Source organism: Polypterus senegalus, chromosome 1 (assembly GCF_016835505.1).
Source record: "Polypterus senegalus isolate Bchr_013 chromosome 1, ASM1683550v1, whole genome shotgun sequence".
Lineage (NCBI taxonomy): Eukaryota > Metazoa > Chordata > Cladistia > Polypteriformes > Polypteridae > Polypterus > Polypterus senegalus.
Window position 1 is genome coordinate 168,499,857 of NC_053154.1, and position 16,267 is coordinate 168,516,123.

Here is a 16,267-nt window from a genome sequence, read left to right on the forward strand (position 1 = left end):
TGCCTGGAACTGTTTTTAAGTACATTCCATACTGTATACTACGACATGCTTTATTATTTTAGAGTTGTAGGGGACTGAAGCCTATTTTGGCAGTATTTGCTATAAGGAAGAAACAAGCCCTAAATATGGTGCTGATTTGTTAAAGGTCCGACTTATGCTCACATAATCAATCATACTGAAGCCAATTTAGAGTCAACAGTTAACCTACCACACACAGCTTTGGGTATGCGGGATGGGAACCTGACAAGCTAGAGAAAAACATATGTAGACTATGGGAGTATGTGTTATTAAATAATAAAACTGAAATGATCTTCACTTAAAGTCCTGGGTCATAAATGAAGCTAGTCAGCACTAGGTGGCAAAAGCAACTGACTCATTTACTTTGTACCAGCCTGCTGGTAATGATAGGTGCCTAGTAATGCAACACCAAGCTTGGCAATCTTTATGTAATAAATGCACTGCGGTTTATAATATAAGATGATGATAATAAGTTTACATTTATAATATTCATTACTTTTCCAATCTAATTGATCACTTAAGTGGGGCAGGAAGCAATTTCTTACTGTACCAGCAATAAGTGCACATTTTAACTGTCCCTTGTATGTCAATACATTATGACAGTCATAAACAACTCCCAGTTAGTTTAACCTGCTTGTTTCTGGGCTGTGGGCAGAAAATCCAAGAGCCCAGAGACACACACCCTATTAGACATCAGGTAATGTGCAAATTTACAAAGACAGTGCCATGAACTGTGATTTTAATCCAAGATATGTGAAGCAGCATCACTTACTATTATACCAACATGTTAACTTACTTGTAATATTTTTACATTACGCAAACTATATTACCCTGTATTACATTATAATATATTTTAAATTGATTTTATAACATTTGCATAAATTAATTGCAGACCTAAAACGCCATATTGGACTGAAACAGAATTCAACACTCACTTCCCAATCACATTTGAGATCAAGAAATAAGAAGGTAATCATACTGAGGCATCGTGAATATTAAGAAAGCCTCAGGCCATTCAGTTCAGTTCAATTCAGTTTATTTTTGTATAGCGCCCTTCACGGAGTGATGGTGCAGAGTTCTACAAGTTCTTAGTTAACATGCCAAGTACAGCTTTTATAATTCACCAAATACAAAATTAGCACAGATAAAGACACAGATTTGTTAAAACACACAGAAAACAAAGAAGAAACTGGTTAACATAAATGGAAACCAACAATAATCTGTCCATTAATTTATTGTTAAACTATGGTCAGTTGACAATGGAGGAGAGAAAAGCAATACCTCCAGTCAGCAGCATCCCTGAAAAAAATAAACCCTGGGGGGTTTAAAGGTCAATTGTATGGGAGATAATCAAAGACACAGCCTCCCTCCAATCTGATGAAAGATCGCTCCCAGTACCAAGTAAATGAGTTAATTAAATAGTTAATTTCTAAATTAAATTAGATAATTAAGGACAACAGCAATCCATGTCTTCCAGCTTCTAAAGAAGTGTTGAACAGTTCTTTGAACAAGTGAATTTGAGTTTTCTGTAAACTTACATACATTTTACAAGTTACATTTTAGTTTCAGATACAAAGCAAGGATCAGCTTCCTATTGACCCATTATTTTGGGAACCGTCATGCACTTGTTAAATTTCATCATTAAAAATTAGTTTCTAATCAACACAACATATGATAGGCAGAAGAAAATCATAGCACCAGAAAAAAAATCAATTAAAACAAACTTCACACTGCAAGGGACCTGGTTTGGGACTAAACATTCTACTGGGAAGCAACAGCACTTCCCATACTGTATATTCATTAATTTAACAAAACACACAAAATATTGTAATAACTAATATTGTATAATACAGTAATAGAAATAAGTTAAATTGTAAATTATACCTTGATTTTTTTCTGAGTGTACGTATTTCATTATACAGTTTTTGTTCTCAAGCTTTTTTGCAGTGCGTCAGAAAAGAAATAAATTATAATAGATAAAATAAAATGCAACCTCATGTAATCGATATCTCGTATAAAATACGCCTTGGAACATTCTCAACAGCGTGCACGACTTTGGATGCAATAGAATAACATGAAATGGTTACAGAAAATGCTTCTGAGCGCCTCAACATTAACTAGATAAGGATATTGTCCCTGCCTACATTAAAAATGTAACAAGAAAGAACACAGTATACAAAAAAAGACCCGAAAACACAAATGCACTTTACCTCAAAGTACCTGACAACATGAAAAGACGTTCGATTTGTTAGCTACAGTCACCGGTCGAAAAGTATACAAGAGACGCAGGCAGCGTGAACTGCGTGTCACGTTGCAGCTTCTGAAGCGGTTTGGGGGCGTGACCTCCTTATCACACCCCGCCTCTAATTTAATAGTAATTTCGATGTCCCTGTAATGTGTGTGTGTGTGTTTTAACTCAGTTTTAACAAATAACTAAACTTCTAAAAAATATATATCAATTGTACCTCACGTTCAAGCTGTCAAACACGCAGAACTGTTGCCACCAAGTGCATTTGGGTAACCTCTGGTGTCACTAGCGACAGGTTACGCTGCACAACAATTTTTTTGAAAAGTCTTGCTTCCTGAAATGTTGCTGATTATGACAGGTACCTACTGGGTATGCACAAATATAGTTGTGGTTTTAGTGCATCTATAAATAGACATTTATATGTTTACTGACAATAACGTATTTAGTCACGTTTATGTTTCGCATAAGCTATTAAATTCAACAGAATTAAAAGTGTTTTGCTCCTGATTTTCTTTTGTATTTAATGTCTGGTGCATCATTTTGAAGTGTCCAACAGTAGTCAGCAAGCATTGACGGATTCCAATTGCCCTAGTATCATTTCTCCATTGTATCAATGTCCTGGTGAAACCTTTCACAGTGTTCATCACTGACAGCACCGAGATTTGCGTGGAAGAAGTCCAAGTGTGAGTGGAGGAAATGAATCTTGAGTGACATGTTGCACTTCATTGTCTTGTAAGCTTTGAGAAATTTGTCTACCAGCTGAATGTAGTTTGGGGCTCTGTAATTTCCTAGAAAATTGTGAACAACGTCTTTGAAGGCTTTCCAGGCAATTTTTTCTGGCCCAACTAACAGTTCTTCAAACCGCTTGTCACTCATGTCTGATTGGGGTCCAACAAAAATACCCTTTGATCTTGGCATCAGTTATTCTTGAGAACATCTGTGTTGAATAATGAAAACCTTCGCCTTCCTTGTTCAGTGCTTACACGTAATTCTTCATGAGTCCCAGTTTTATTGAAGAGGAGGCAAAAATATCTTTGTCAGGTTGACAAGCGATTCATGTGCCACATTTTTCTGTCCTGGAACTAACTTTTTACGGAGTGGCCAGTTCTGTCGAGAATAGTGAAACTCTTTGGCACGGCTGTCCCATTCACAGATGAAACAACAGTACTTTGTGTAGCCGAACTGCAGTCCGAGTAACAGAGCAACGACTTTAAGATCTCTACAGATATTCCAGTTGTACCTGTTATACAGGACGTGCTTCAGCAACAGTTCCATATTCTCATATGTTTCTTTCATGTGTGCTGCATAGCCAACAGGTACTGAAGGATAAATTTTGCCATTGTGTAGCAGAACAGCTTTCAGGCTTAACATTGATGAATCAATGAAGATACACCACTCTTCCGGGTTATGATCACAACCCAAGGCAGAGAACAATCCTTCAATGTCACAACAGAAACAGAGACTGTCGACTTGTGCAAAAAATTTGATTATATCATAATGTAGGCCTCGAAACACAGAAATTTTCATACCTGGTGACAGCAAATACCATTCCTGCCGTCTTGAACTCAGCAGCTTGGCTTTTGGTTTTGAAAGACCCAAATCTCTGACCAAATCATTCAATTCAGACTGTGTTATCAGATGTGGATCACCTGATGAGCACAGTTCAAAATCAATGTCACTATCAGTACCCTGCATTGCAGTTACTTCATCTGGTTTGTCTAAGGTCCAATCCTCTGGTGGTTTCAGAATTGGAAGACTGTCGTCATGTGGCACGGGTCTCATTGCTGACAGAAGATTAGGATATTCAATTGACTTGTTGCTTTTGGCAGAAAAACCAGACACATTAGTCAAACAGAAGTAACAGTCTGTCACATGGTCTTTCAGTTCTCGCCATATCATCGGAACAGCAAACAGCATTGTCTTTCAAGTGCCTCTGAGCCAGGCTCTCAAACTGACAGCACATGTCGCACAGCAAATGTGAGGCGCCCATTACTTGTCTTGATCACCAATTTTGCAGCCGAAATACAAATGATAAGCTTTCTTCACAAGAGTAGTCATTCAACGTATATGAGGCGCAAGTGTATATTTGCCACAGATATAGCAGAATGTATCACGGCTGTTACAACATTGATGAGACATATCGCCTGAAACTAAAACGTCAATAGCATTAAGCTTACTTACTGTTTTATTGCTACAGATACTATACTTTACTATACTGATACTATACATACACACTGACTATCTATATATACCAAATGAGCAGGATCGATGTATACAAGCCACCTTTATAGCATGCTGAGACAGCGTCAAGCTCGTTCAGACCTTCCTAGGCATGCCCAGGATGTCAACTTCCACAAAACAGCTTCCAAATTGGCCTGATTCCACACCAGGACATGCCCAGGCAGCACAAATCGTTGTTGATAAGTCACTTACGGGAACAAAAATGTTTGGATACAAATATAAGTAAAAATCACAACAAAACTGAAGATTTCTCTGAAAATGTGATTGGTAAATTTTGATGTGAAATTCGTGATCAGCACCAAAAAATCTATAAGAAACACCCAACAGTGTTCAAGAAGCAAAAACCTTTTTGTGCAGTATTATTTTGCTACCCCATATTTGAGCACCCGGAAGGTCCACTCAGGCCTTATCATTAGTTAACCAACTATGTATAATTTATAAACATCAAAAAGTAAATTTAAGGAGCCATTGCAACAATAAGAAAAGATGCAAACACAACACTGGCGCTATATATATCATAAATCACTGACCACAGCACTTTATTACTGTATTTGCTGTCTTCTGTACTTCTAACATTGAGTGGGAGGCTGCTGTTCAAAGACAAGAAAAGGGATGCACAAATAAGTGACAAGCATGGAGAATGAACAAGAGACAGAGACAGAGGGAGAAGAGGTCAAAGGAATTCCAGAGTGTTCCATGAAATACAAGCTACTAATGTTGACCACGCAAGTCAACCATGATCTAAGCATGGCTGAGGCAGGTAGGTTGATGCTGCCTCAGGAGAGCTGGTCCACTGTAACATCCATAATGCAGACATTTCAAAAAAGAACAGGTACTATAAATACTGTAAATCCATATATAATGCTAAACAAATATTTAACCTTTAAAGCACTGCTTTTTTATTCATTTTGAGTACTGTAAACTAGGTCATTATATTCATTATATATAGTGGGTTATTGTCATCTTTACTATCATCTGAAATGGAACTGAACAACAATCTATTTTTTTCTGTATAGGCATATGATTAATGATATTTTTATTACCAGAGTTGAACCAATGTCCTGAAGGGATGGCAGAGGTCCAGTATTCTCAGCTGACCAAGAAAATGAGGTGCTAAATATGGCAAGGGCAAATAATGCCATTATACTCCAGAAGGTCTAGCACACTGTTGTAGGGAACAACTCAGCTGTTAATAACATCATGTCTGTGACCCTGTCAAAACTGGGAATTGAGAAAGAATGTATTGTCAGTGAAAGAGCTTTATTTACAATGTTCCTTTCGAATAAAATAGTGACAGGGTAAAAAAAACTAAGACAACTACATATACAGGTAAGATCACATAAGTGCTGCTGTTTAAACACATCCCTGAATGCTGCCATGCTATTTGACTGAACAGTATGGCATGTACTGTATTTGAGAATAGGTTTGTGCTTAGAATACATTGCACTATCATTTTAAATTTGGTGCTAAAACATTTAGAATGTGTGTTGATAATTTACATGTAACTTTCTCCTGTACAAACTTTTTCAAAGGGTGTTGGAGCTGGAGGGCAGTGACATCCAACACTCATTTGTGTATGTAGATGAGACAGACGTCAGCCTCACCAAGTTCTCATAATGTGAGAGGAATATTATTGGGCATAGTGTCACAGTGGATGTGTCAGTACAGTGTGGTGGCAACATCCCCATGCATGATAATATGTCTAGACAGGGTGTGCTTCACTCCCTTTGGGCCCAGTGATACAGATTGGCTTCTGCTATTCTTGAATGGATTAGTCAATGCCATCATTCCTGAGAATAAGAGGGATGTGATGAGATCAGACCTGTCAAATTTTGTGGTGGTCTGGGACAATGTCCAGTTTCACCTTTCCAGTCGCACAAACAAGTTAATTTGCCACCTATCCAAGCATGCTGTCACAATGTTCCTGCCACTGAATTCACCCTCTCAACCCATCTGACAAGCTTTTTTTAGTGTGGAGGTAGAGGGTATATGAGTTCCAGCCACAAAACCAGAAAGGAAGCAATGAAGACTGGCTGTGAGAACATGACATCTTATATTTGCTGTGGTTGTGTAGAGCATGCAATAAGATCAAAAGAGCCTTGACAGATAAAACATAAGGTGTGATGTCGATCCAGATATGTGGCCTAAAGCAGAAGGGGGAATTGATACCCCAAGAGGGAATCCATTCTTACTGTTTTACAGTATTACATGCTCTATACTGTTGTCTATGTAGTAATTATTTGATTTCATCAATGACATCACTGTGCAATACTTGTTCAGCTTCAATGTGTTTTTTTTCAGTACTGAATGTTTTTACGTTTATTTTCTGCATTGGTTACTTTATTTTTTTACTTCGCCAATAAAAGAGAATAATGTGGTATGTTTGTAAATGATGAAAGGAATCATTTGGTGATGGTGTAAAACTGATTCATTGACTTTGTGCATTTTGATGCATGTAGCAACTACATGTTCTAAGTGTTTCAGGGTCTATTTCACAAGTGTGTTCCTGTTTGGAGAAATGCATTCACTGTTTTGTGAAAAGCTTTAACAGTTGTCAGACTGACGTTTCTGATGTGTGTAATGTGTAAAAACGATTGTGAAAAATTATAATATAGTCTCCAGCACATAACAAAGGTTCTATTAACAGGGCTTCGCTTCATTGGGTAATATTTTACATATATAAACATGGTGAAAAGAACCTTTCTAAGTGTTAATCCTATAAAACTGATGTTCAAATCGCGTGAACGTGCCTCTTTAAATTCCCTTTAACTTCTTTGCACAACAACCAAATTAAATCAGAAGTGAAAGTCCATGTAACCCTTGTGGTTAAAATTGGGCTCGTCCGGGATTTGAACCCGGGACCTCTCGCACCCTAAGCGAGAATCATACCCCTAGACCAACGAGCCACCTTAAATTGACATATGCTATATTTATATGAATTCCAGTACTACCATTTTTTCTTTGCCAAAGTTGGTGTATACAATATTATTTCATTCCACAGCAACACAATCTGAGTAGAGAGCCGTCTTTTTAAACTTTTCCAATATCAGGTAAAATGTGTCTCTGTCATTGACTCATGACATCATCAGACAGCGCCCGTCGCTTCCTTGTGTGCAGATGTTGCGCATGCTCTTTTCACAGGCTCCATCTTGGGGTACTGAAGTGCGAGAGCGAGAGAGAGAGAGAAAGTAGAAGCGAACGTGTGTTTATTTTGGAACTACTGTTCTGCTTTTTTGCGATTATTCCCTACTCTCGGTACACTTTTAAGATACAGTTTCCAGGGGGAAACTTCTGACGCTTTGCTTGGCAGGATATAAGCCGCAGATCGCTGAAGCCGGGTGGGTAAGGCCCCCGCTTACGACTTGTCTGTAAAGAGGTCTTGAGCGGTTGTGTTGGCTGTACACTGAAAAAAAGCATTGGAAGTGACGGTGTCGCGGCGATGGACGTAGAGGAAGAGGAGTTCTTTTCCGGTAACCAGTCAGGTAAGTAAATCGCACAACCAGCTGGATAACAGATATACTATTGACTTGAAGGGCCCTGTACTGCTAAATGAAAGTCCCCCCTACCCCCACTCAATTCAAATAACAGTAACTATAATTAATTAATCTTGTTATGCATTGCCTGAATGTTTTCGGATTAACTGTCGCATCCAGCCATGTCCATTTGGAAGCTGATACATTTCGTTTGATAGATTGCTTCATCTTTGTATCGGTATATGGTGCAGTCAAGTTGTGCACGTTGTCAGGGGAGCACCTAAGCTCCTTTGCTTGGCTTGTTAGTCAAAAATCTGCACTTGATATGATTGCCTTTGTTTCAACATGCTCCAGATGATGGAGGCGCAACCCCAGTCCAAGACGAACACGAGTCAGGGTCCGAAGCAGAGATGGAGACTTCACGGCGGCAGTCTGGATCGGAGACTGGAAGTGCTGGTCGACATTCCGAGGTGTGTGTTTAATTGCGTAAACTTTTACTATAGTTTAGATAAACGAGCTGACGATTTTGCAGCCTCGTCTTATTGTGATATTTTCGTTGATTTACTCGCTGTAACAGTGAAATGTTATTAATATATAATCACGTGTATCTTTAACCCTGCGTCAAAATTACGTGGACTTAGCTGCTCAGCAATGTGACAGCATGGGCTCATCTTAAAAAGTACTTGAAATGTTGATTAGTGGAAAAAAGTTCGGTAGTCTTGACATAGACACTTTTGGGCGCACACTTGCTGTTCTAATTTAGTATATTTAGATATCTGACCAGAATGACAAAAGTTAGTTAAGTCCAATGGCTCGTAACCTCTATTCCTCCAAGGTCCCCCTGTTAACCGTGAGAATATGTGAAGATCGGCCGACATTATATGTTTCATCTTGTATGTTTGCTGCAATTTTGAAAGACGCCCTTATTTTTTAACTTCCATTTATCAACAAAAGCATATTTGCTGCCAATGCAATTACTATGCTTATACTTTTTTAAAGTCATAATGTAAAATCAAGAAACATTTTCATAAATGGCCTGTATGTTTTATTAAATACCTGTAATATTATTTACAGTGCTTGAATATGGTAATCATAACAAACGAGTTGCCATTTTTAAGGATAAGTACTGTAATATCTAGTAGTTACAAACATATATTATTTCTCATTTGAGATATTTTTCCTAAAAAGCTGCTCACTACTCAGCATGGTTTAAGTATTTCTTTAAGATTTACACATAAAATTATTACATAGTTCTTAAATTACATTTTTTTTTTATTTTTTAAACTACAGAATTAATCCCTGCAGACATTTGTTTCTTAACTTTATTAGTGACCACTTCATTATCCTTTAGATTCAGCACTGAAGCATGGCATTAGCAATAGCCACATTTAACATGAGTGTAAATGCAAATGTGTTTTCTCTACACATACAACGATAAAGTCAATGGAAAAAGACAAAAGTATTTGTGTGGGAACGGTGGGAGCAGACCAGTAAACCCTGGTAATCTGGGCAGTCCTGGCACCTGTGTGATTTTAAGAAATGAGCAGAATGGCATCAACAGCAGATGTCGACCTGCATCTGCTTTATGAGACTGTTACACACTTGGCATCATGCTAAAACACTATATTGCTTTATTGCAGTGTGGTAAGCCCCTTTGATTTAACTTTTTCTTTTTTAAGTTTCTGATGACCATTACTTCTGATAACATCATTGTCCATTAACCTTAAGAATTTATTTTCTGCTGATCAACAATGCATATTACTAAATATGTTAAATTAACTTCCAGTAACCTTAATTTCATCAAATAACTTTATTTTGCGTCATAACTGTCATCAGATTATTATCTATTAACTTCAGACTCAGCCATGTAACTTTATTGCATAGTTAATGCTTGAATTATCTACTGTTTTTAATACACACACTGGCAGGAGTGTTTGGAGATTTGCATACTGGACAAACACAAAAAGAAGGGTTTCCCATTGCTACCTGAACTGGGGGCTGCAACTAAATTGTGGAAGAAAACATAGCCAGTTGTCTTCCCTTTATATTAATTGAGAATATTAATTGCAATATTCTCTGTGGTGTGGGTTTGCATGCTGGACAAAAACACATTCAGATGTACAGTATATGCTATATTGGCATGTGTGTATGTTTTTAAGCTGATGACGTGTGTTAAAACAACCAGGCCTGCAAATTATGGTGATGCACTGATCACTACCAAGACTACTTATTCAAAAAAGACAGACACTGCTCAGTTGTTTATATTTACTGATCTGTAGTTAAATACATAGTTTGCAAGATATCAATTCTATTAATAGATCCTTATCCATTTTCTTTGGAAAGCCCATGTTTTTTTTTCACTGTTTACATTTGAGCTGAAAATTAACATTGTGTTTATGTAGCAGTTGCAAAAAATAAGTTTGTTGTAATGTGTAAAATCTTACTGAAGTCCTTTAAATGGTGATTCTTAATATTAAATCTGTTAATGAAAACTAGTCTGTCTTAAATGCACTTTAATTTATTTATTTATTCTCTAAAAGTCCTCAGAGGAGTCAATTGATGCATTAAAAAATAAATAACTTCTTTGCAAGTAAGTAAAATCTTTTCTTTTAGTGGTGGGATTTTTAGTAGTTATGACTCCAGCCGATCATTTCATAGTGTGAATCAGTCTGTCCTTGGAGGAATTCTGGCCCATTTTTTTCACAAAACTGATTAATCTGCAGTTTTGACCAAATATTCCACTTTATCTTTGAATATTTCATATTTTGACTGTGTTGGGTGAAGTTCTGTACTTTTGACTCATCCATCCTCAAACAAAATGTTTTCCACCTAAGCCGTTCTTTGATTGATTTTTAGAAATTTATAGAAGCATTGTTGTGCTAACAACCGTTTTCTTAACTAAACTTCAGTTCATCAACTCCAATCTTGATGATCTTTTCTAAAATATGATATCTGTGAATTCATAGTTCCTACAGAGTTGGAGTCATCCATGTTCATGGTGAAAAAAAGTGGACCACAAATATAACACTCCCACCTTTGTTTCACAGAGGGAATATGGTTAATTTAGTCATTTTTTCCCTCATAACCCTCCATGTCTGTAAAAACAGAATATTAATGAATTATTATTTAGACTCTTTATGACCATTTAATGAAGCAGTTCTAAGAAGTGAATCATAAAGTTTAGTGAGCTGCCAATATATATATATATGGTATATGAAAGACTAATCTGCCTTCTGTGTGTGTATGTGTGTGTGTGTGAGGTGGGAGGGCTTATTTTGGTCCTGTAAAAAAAATGCCAACTTGTTTTGCAGCAAGCATGAGTAAATTATTTTATTTGGCCCATGCACTGATTGATTAGTTTAGTAAATGACTTTGAAGAATACTTGTTACTATTATGCTAGGGGGTTTTGTGTGTGACTGTAAATGTTGACCTGGCTTTAGTTTTAAAGTGCACTTTGTGTTTTGGTATGTATGATTTGGAAAGGTTTACCTATATGAATTCCTATTTAGTCTGCGATCTATGTAGTTAAACTCTGTTTCTGAAAAGCAAATTTAGTGGTCAAAGCGGAATGATTTTTTATTTAGTATCCGGGCTATATTATGACCTAAAAATATCTTGGCTAAAAGAAAATCACCAAAAATACAAGGGGCTTATGACACTTCCATGTCTTACTGTTTATATGTGGCTTAGTTGCTTTCAGTAAATTATTATAGTTGAACTGGAATAGATCTTTTAAATTGTGTATAAATTAAACTCCTGAATATGTTAGCTGATTCAACAGTTAAAGAGCTATTTAATACAATAATATTTCTCTTAATCAGATTGATCATAAATTCACAAATTGTATAGAACCCATCCAATACATTTGGGCACAGAACGATATCAAAAGTCATCAGCAAAAAGACATTTTATTCTTGAAGTCTTTTTTTTGTAATTCTTTAGACCTCCCAGTGTCTGAATTTCAGTTATTGACAAGATGGGAAAAGATTTCTCCATGTAACTACAAATGAGAAGGTGGAATTCATCATATGTATTAAAAAGAATACAGTCATCAATGGCTGCATGGTTTACCTTGTGTTTACACATTAAATTTATTTAGTGATATTTTCCTTTGCTGGGTACATGTGTGTTGCTGTAGTGGCCATAGCAGCTTTGTAGTAATACATGTACCTTTAAATCAGCCTGACAGATTCATCTTCCTGTGCTTGAATCACAAACCTGGAGGCGTCTGTATTTTCAGATTATGTGTGCTTTTCCTCTGGCAGTTAAAGGCTTCAATCCACACACCAAAAGACATAGGTATTAAGTTAATTAACAGTCCAAAACTGGCACAGTGTGGTTGTATGTGTAAGTGACTTGTGATCAACATTTACTTGCATTACACTCCGTGCTACAAAGGTAGGTGTCCTGGACCCAGAATTGGATAAAGAGAGATTAAAAATGTAATTCTGCTTGTTAATTTTTAAAATGTTTGAGTGCATTTCCATTTGAGAGAATCTAAGACATAAGCATGTTATAGAGTTGCAGTTTTAGTTATGTGACCATTATCTCTGACTTCTGTTAGGATGAGCAAAGTGAAGAAGGAGCTCCTGCACGTGACGTCCAGAGACATGGTATAGCCAGCGATTCAGAAAATGAAGATCCTCCCAGAGCAGCAGAAAGTGACTCAGAAAATGAGGACATTCCTAGTCGTAGAGACAGTGGCTCTGAAAAAGAGGATGCTCATAAACATAGGGATAGTGACTCTGAAATTGAGGATTCTCCCAAACGAAAGCATGATGACTCTGAAAATGAAATCTCAAAACAAATTGATAGTGATTCTGAGGATGAGAAGGCTCCTAAGCATATAGCTAGTGACTCTGAGGATGAAGCTGCTGAGAAACATCGACCCAGTGACTCGGAGGATGAGGATACACAGAAGCGAAGGGCCAGTGACTCAGAGGATGAGGATGCACAAAATGCACAAAAGCGAAGGGCCAGTGACTCGGAGGACGAGGATGCACCAAAGCGAAGGGCCAGTGACTCGGAGGACGAGGATGCACCAAAGCAAAGAGCCAGTGACTCGGAGGACGAGGCTGCGCCAAAGCGAAGAGCCAGTGACTCAGAGGACGAGGATGTGTCAAAACGAAGGGCCAGTGACTCTGAAGATGAAATTGCACCGGTGCGAAGAGTTAGCGACTCTGAGGATGAAGATGTGCAAAAGGGTATGGCTAGAGACTCTGATGGAGAGAATGCTCCTAAGCACAAGGTCCATGATTCAGAGAGCAAAGCTGCTGCAAAACGTAGAATCAGTGATTCTGAGGATGAAGGTTCACCAGAACGTAGGGGCAGTAGTCACAAGGATGTCCCAAAATACAGGGCCAGTGACTCTGAGGATGAAGACACTCCAAAACATTCAGTCAGGAACACTGAGCACAACGATGATGATGTTGATTCTGAAAATGAACTTGTGCCTAAGCAAAAGCGTCGCATAAAATCTGATGATGATGCAGACAGTGATAAAGAAAATGAAAGTAAACGAAAACGGCAAAAGCGTTCTGAAAGTGAGGATGAGGAGGACATACCAACCAACAAGCTTGCAGCAGGTGATGACAGTGATAAAGAGCAAGATCAAGTTCAACAACGCCGCTCAGTGGCTGATAGTGATGAAGATGGAGATCAAGAAGAAGAAAAACCAGGTATGCACAAGTGTGTTCTCTGAATTGGAATTTGTCAAATATTGCTTAAAAGATATGTTTAAATTTGTTTTGTATGTACTTAATAATTTTTAATAAGAAAGACTGGAAAAAACACAGTGCAACAACATGTTGGATTTAGAATTGGAATAATACTAATGACATCATTCAAATTTTGGTTTATTTCATATATCTCAGAAGAGAATGGAAATATCCATTGCAAGTGATCAGCAGTAAATAATTATTACACCTTTAGTGTAGGTGGTATTTAGATATATTATTGAGTTGATAACAAATTTTATATATTTATATTTTCATAATTTTGAGTAAAAGAAACCTACTTAATGAACACGAGAGATGTGATTTAATCAGTCTTTGTGATCTCAGTAATCGGCACATCTAAGTGCCGCCACTTCTTACTAAACTAGCATTACAAACAAGCAATTGTTTAAACCCAGTCTGACTGAAGAGTAGAGAATAGTTCTTTTGCTCTAACATAATTGGTTATACAGTATAGATACATGAGAAAATCTGTAAATATCCAGGTGAATGTGATACTAAATGAAGTAAAGTTTCACGTTACTGCTAACAACTTTCACCCTGATTTCTAAAACATGCACACTTCATTGTTATAAACTGACCTGATTCAGATTGCATGAGCCGAATTGTCAGCATCACTTAGATCAGATGCTCAGATCAAGCAACATTTTGGGTAATTTTGGAGGACCGATTGCTGTGCTCCTTGCATATGAAGAGGACAGATACAGTTATAATACTGTCATTAAATTTGCTATTGATAATACCATTGTGAGCTAGATGACAATACGAACAATAAGACTGCTTACAGAGAAAAGGATTGCCTTCTGGTGCCAGAGTTGTAATTTCTTTTTTAATGTCCGCTGTACCTATTAACTGGTCAGACTTCAGAAATCAGGATGCAAGCTATACTTTCATCTGTGTCACTGGGCATGTTGTGGAGAGGGACATTATCCTTCAGTTTCTTTAAATTGCCATCACAGATAACCTGAAGTTGGAGTACATCACAGTTATTGTTAAAAAGGCTACCCAAAATGTTACATTTTATTGTGGTTGGTGCACAGTGAAGTCAATCTTCATTGGCTTCCTAACATACTGGCACAACACTACATTGGGTGGTGCTACTTTGTTTACAATATGTATATATATAGGGCGGCACGGTGGCGCAGTGGAATTTGCATGTTCTCCCCGTGTCTGCGTGGGTTTCCTCCGGGCGCTCCGGTTTCCTCCCACAGTCCAAAGACATGCAGGTTAGGTGGATTGGTGATTCTAAATTGGCCCTAGTGTGTGCTTGGTGTGTTTGTGTGTGTCCTGCGGTGGGTTGGCACCTGCCTTGTGCCCTGTGTTGGCTGGGATTGGCTCCAGCAGACCCCCTTGACCCTGTGTTCGGATGCAGGAAAATGGATGGATATACAGTGTGTGTGTGTGTGTATATGTATATATATATATATATATATATATATATATATATATATATATATATAATATACTGTAAATTCACTGCATTAGAAGGACTAGCAGTAATATTTCTGGCAGAGAGTGCAAGCCTTGAGTTTAGCAAAAACAAAAAAAGTTTGGAGAATTTCATCAAACTCATCAAAATGCATTGAAGTTAGTAGTGAAGAAGGTGCAATGGTCTTAATTATTCTTGAGGGCTAGGGAAGAAGTCAGACAACTGCTGTGTCAACTGTGGTTACATACATGTCTCATATCTCACAATAATATAAACCTAAATAAGTAATTGATTAAATTTGTTGGCATAACCCATCCAGGGTGCTTTCTTCATGCAGCCACAACTTTCTGTAAGGGCTAGTTGTTTACAGCAGTGGATCTCAAAATGTGCCTTGTGGAAAAGTGGAGAGAGAAAATAATTTAACACTAGAAGTTTCACAGGTGATGCCAATTTCCATTGTTTTTATTTATTGAATTTTTTGATCCAAGTGCATGTCATGGTCCTATCCTCCTTTAGCTTTTCTTAAATATTTGCACATCAGGTCCCCATGTTGTTACAACTGTGATATTTTATTCATAAAACATGATTTGATTGTATCTTTCTATTTAATTATTTACACAAACAGCATCATAGTATCACAATGAGCAATGCCATTAAATGTTTTCACAGACACGGTGGACCTGGCAATGAAATGCAAGAGTCAATGGTGAGCTTTCTTTGTGGAAATAGATGACTTGAGTGCAGCTGTATTGAAAAGTTGGCACGTGTACTGAATTACATGTACACATAATTGTACATATTGAATCACATACAGTAAATGATTTGATGCAGATGACTATACACACACACACACACACACAAAGAAAACACACTGTTTGTTTATATATTTGTGTACAGTAAATTGTATCTGCCCTGTCTGTGAAAGCATTGCAGGTGAGCTGCATTCACTTGTCGATTGCTCCATCCACAATGTGTTATCCTTTCCCCACTTAAAATTAATGCTAGTTGTGTACTTCATATAATTACAGCTTTGCCGTTATATCAGACACTTGGAACATTTTATGCAGAACTGCATCATGCGTTATACGTCAGGGCAGACTTTCCCACTTAGAGCAAGGAGTT

At 37.5% G+C, this 16,267-nt stretch overlaps 1 protein-coding gene and 1 non-coding gene across 2 annotated transcripts in view; one reads left to right on the plus strand and one right to left on the minus strand.

Moving 5' to 3' along the window:
* Positions 1-7,341: 7,341 nt before the first annotated feature.
* Positions 7,342-7,413, minus strand: trnap-agg. The gene has a single exon. It is a non-coding gene; the product is annotated as a tRNA-Pro (tRNA).
* Positions 7,414-7,646: 233 nt separating this feature from the next.
* LOC120535037 (protein IWS1 homolog) overlaps positions 7,647-16,267 on the plus strand; it is a 57,856-nt gene continuing 49,235 nt past the window's right edge. The window contains exons 1-3 of the mRNA XM_039762548.1: positions 7,647-7,989; positions 8,335-8,450; positions 12,546-13,659. Coding sequence (XP_039618482.1) covers positions 7,947-7,989; positions 8,335-8,450; positions 12,546-13,659 — 1,273 coding nt within the window. The 5' untranslated portion in view covers positions 7,647-7,946. The remainder of the gene's footprint in view (positions 7,990-8,334; positions 8,451-12,545; positions 13,660-16,267) is intronic.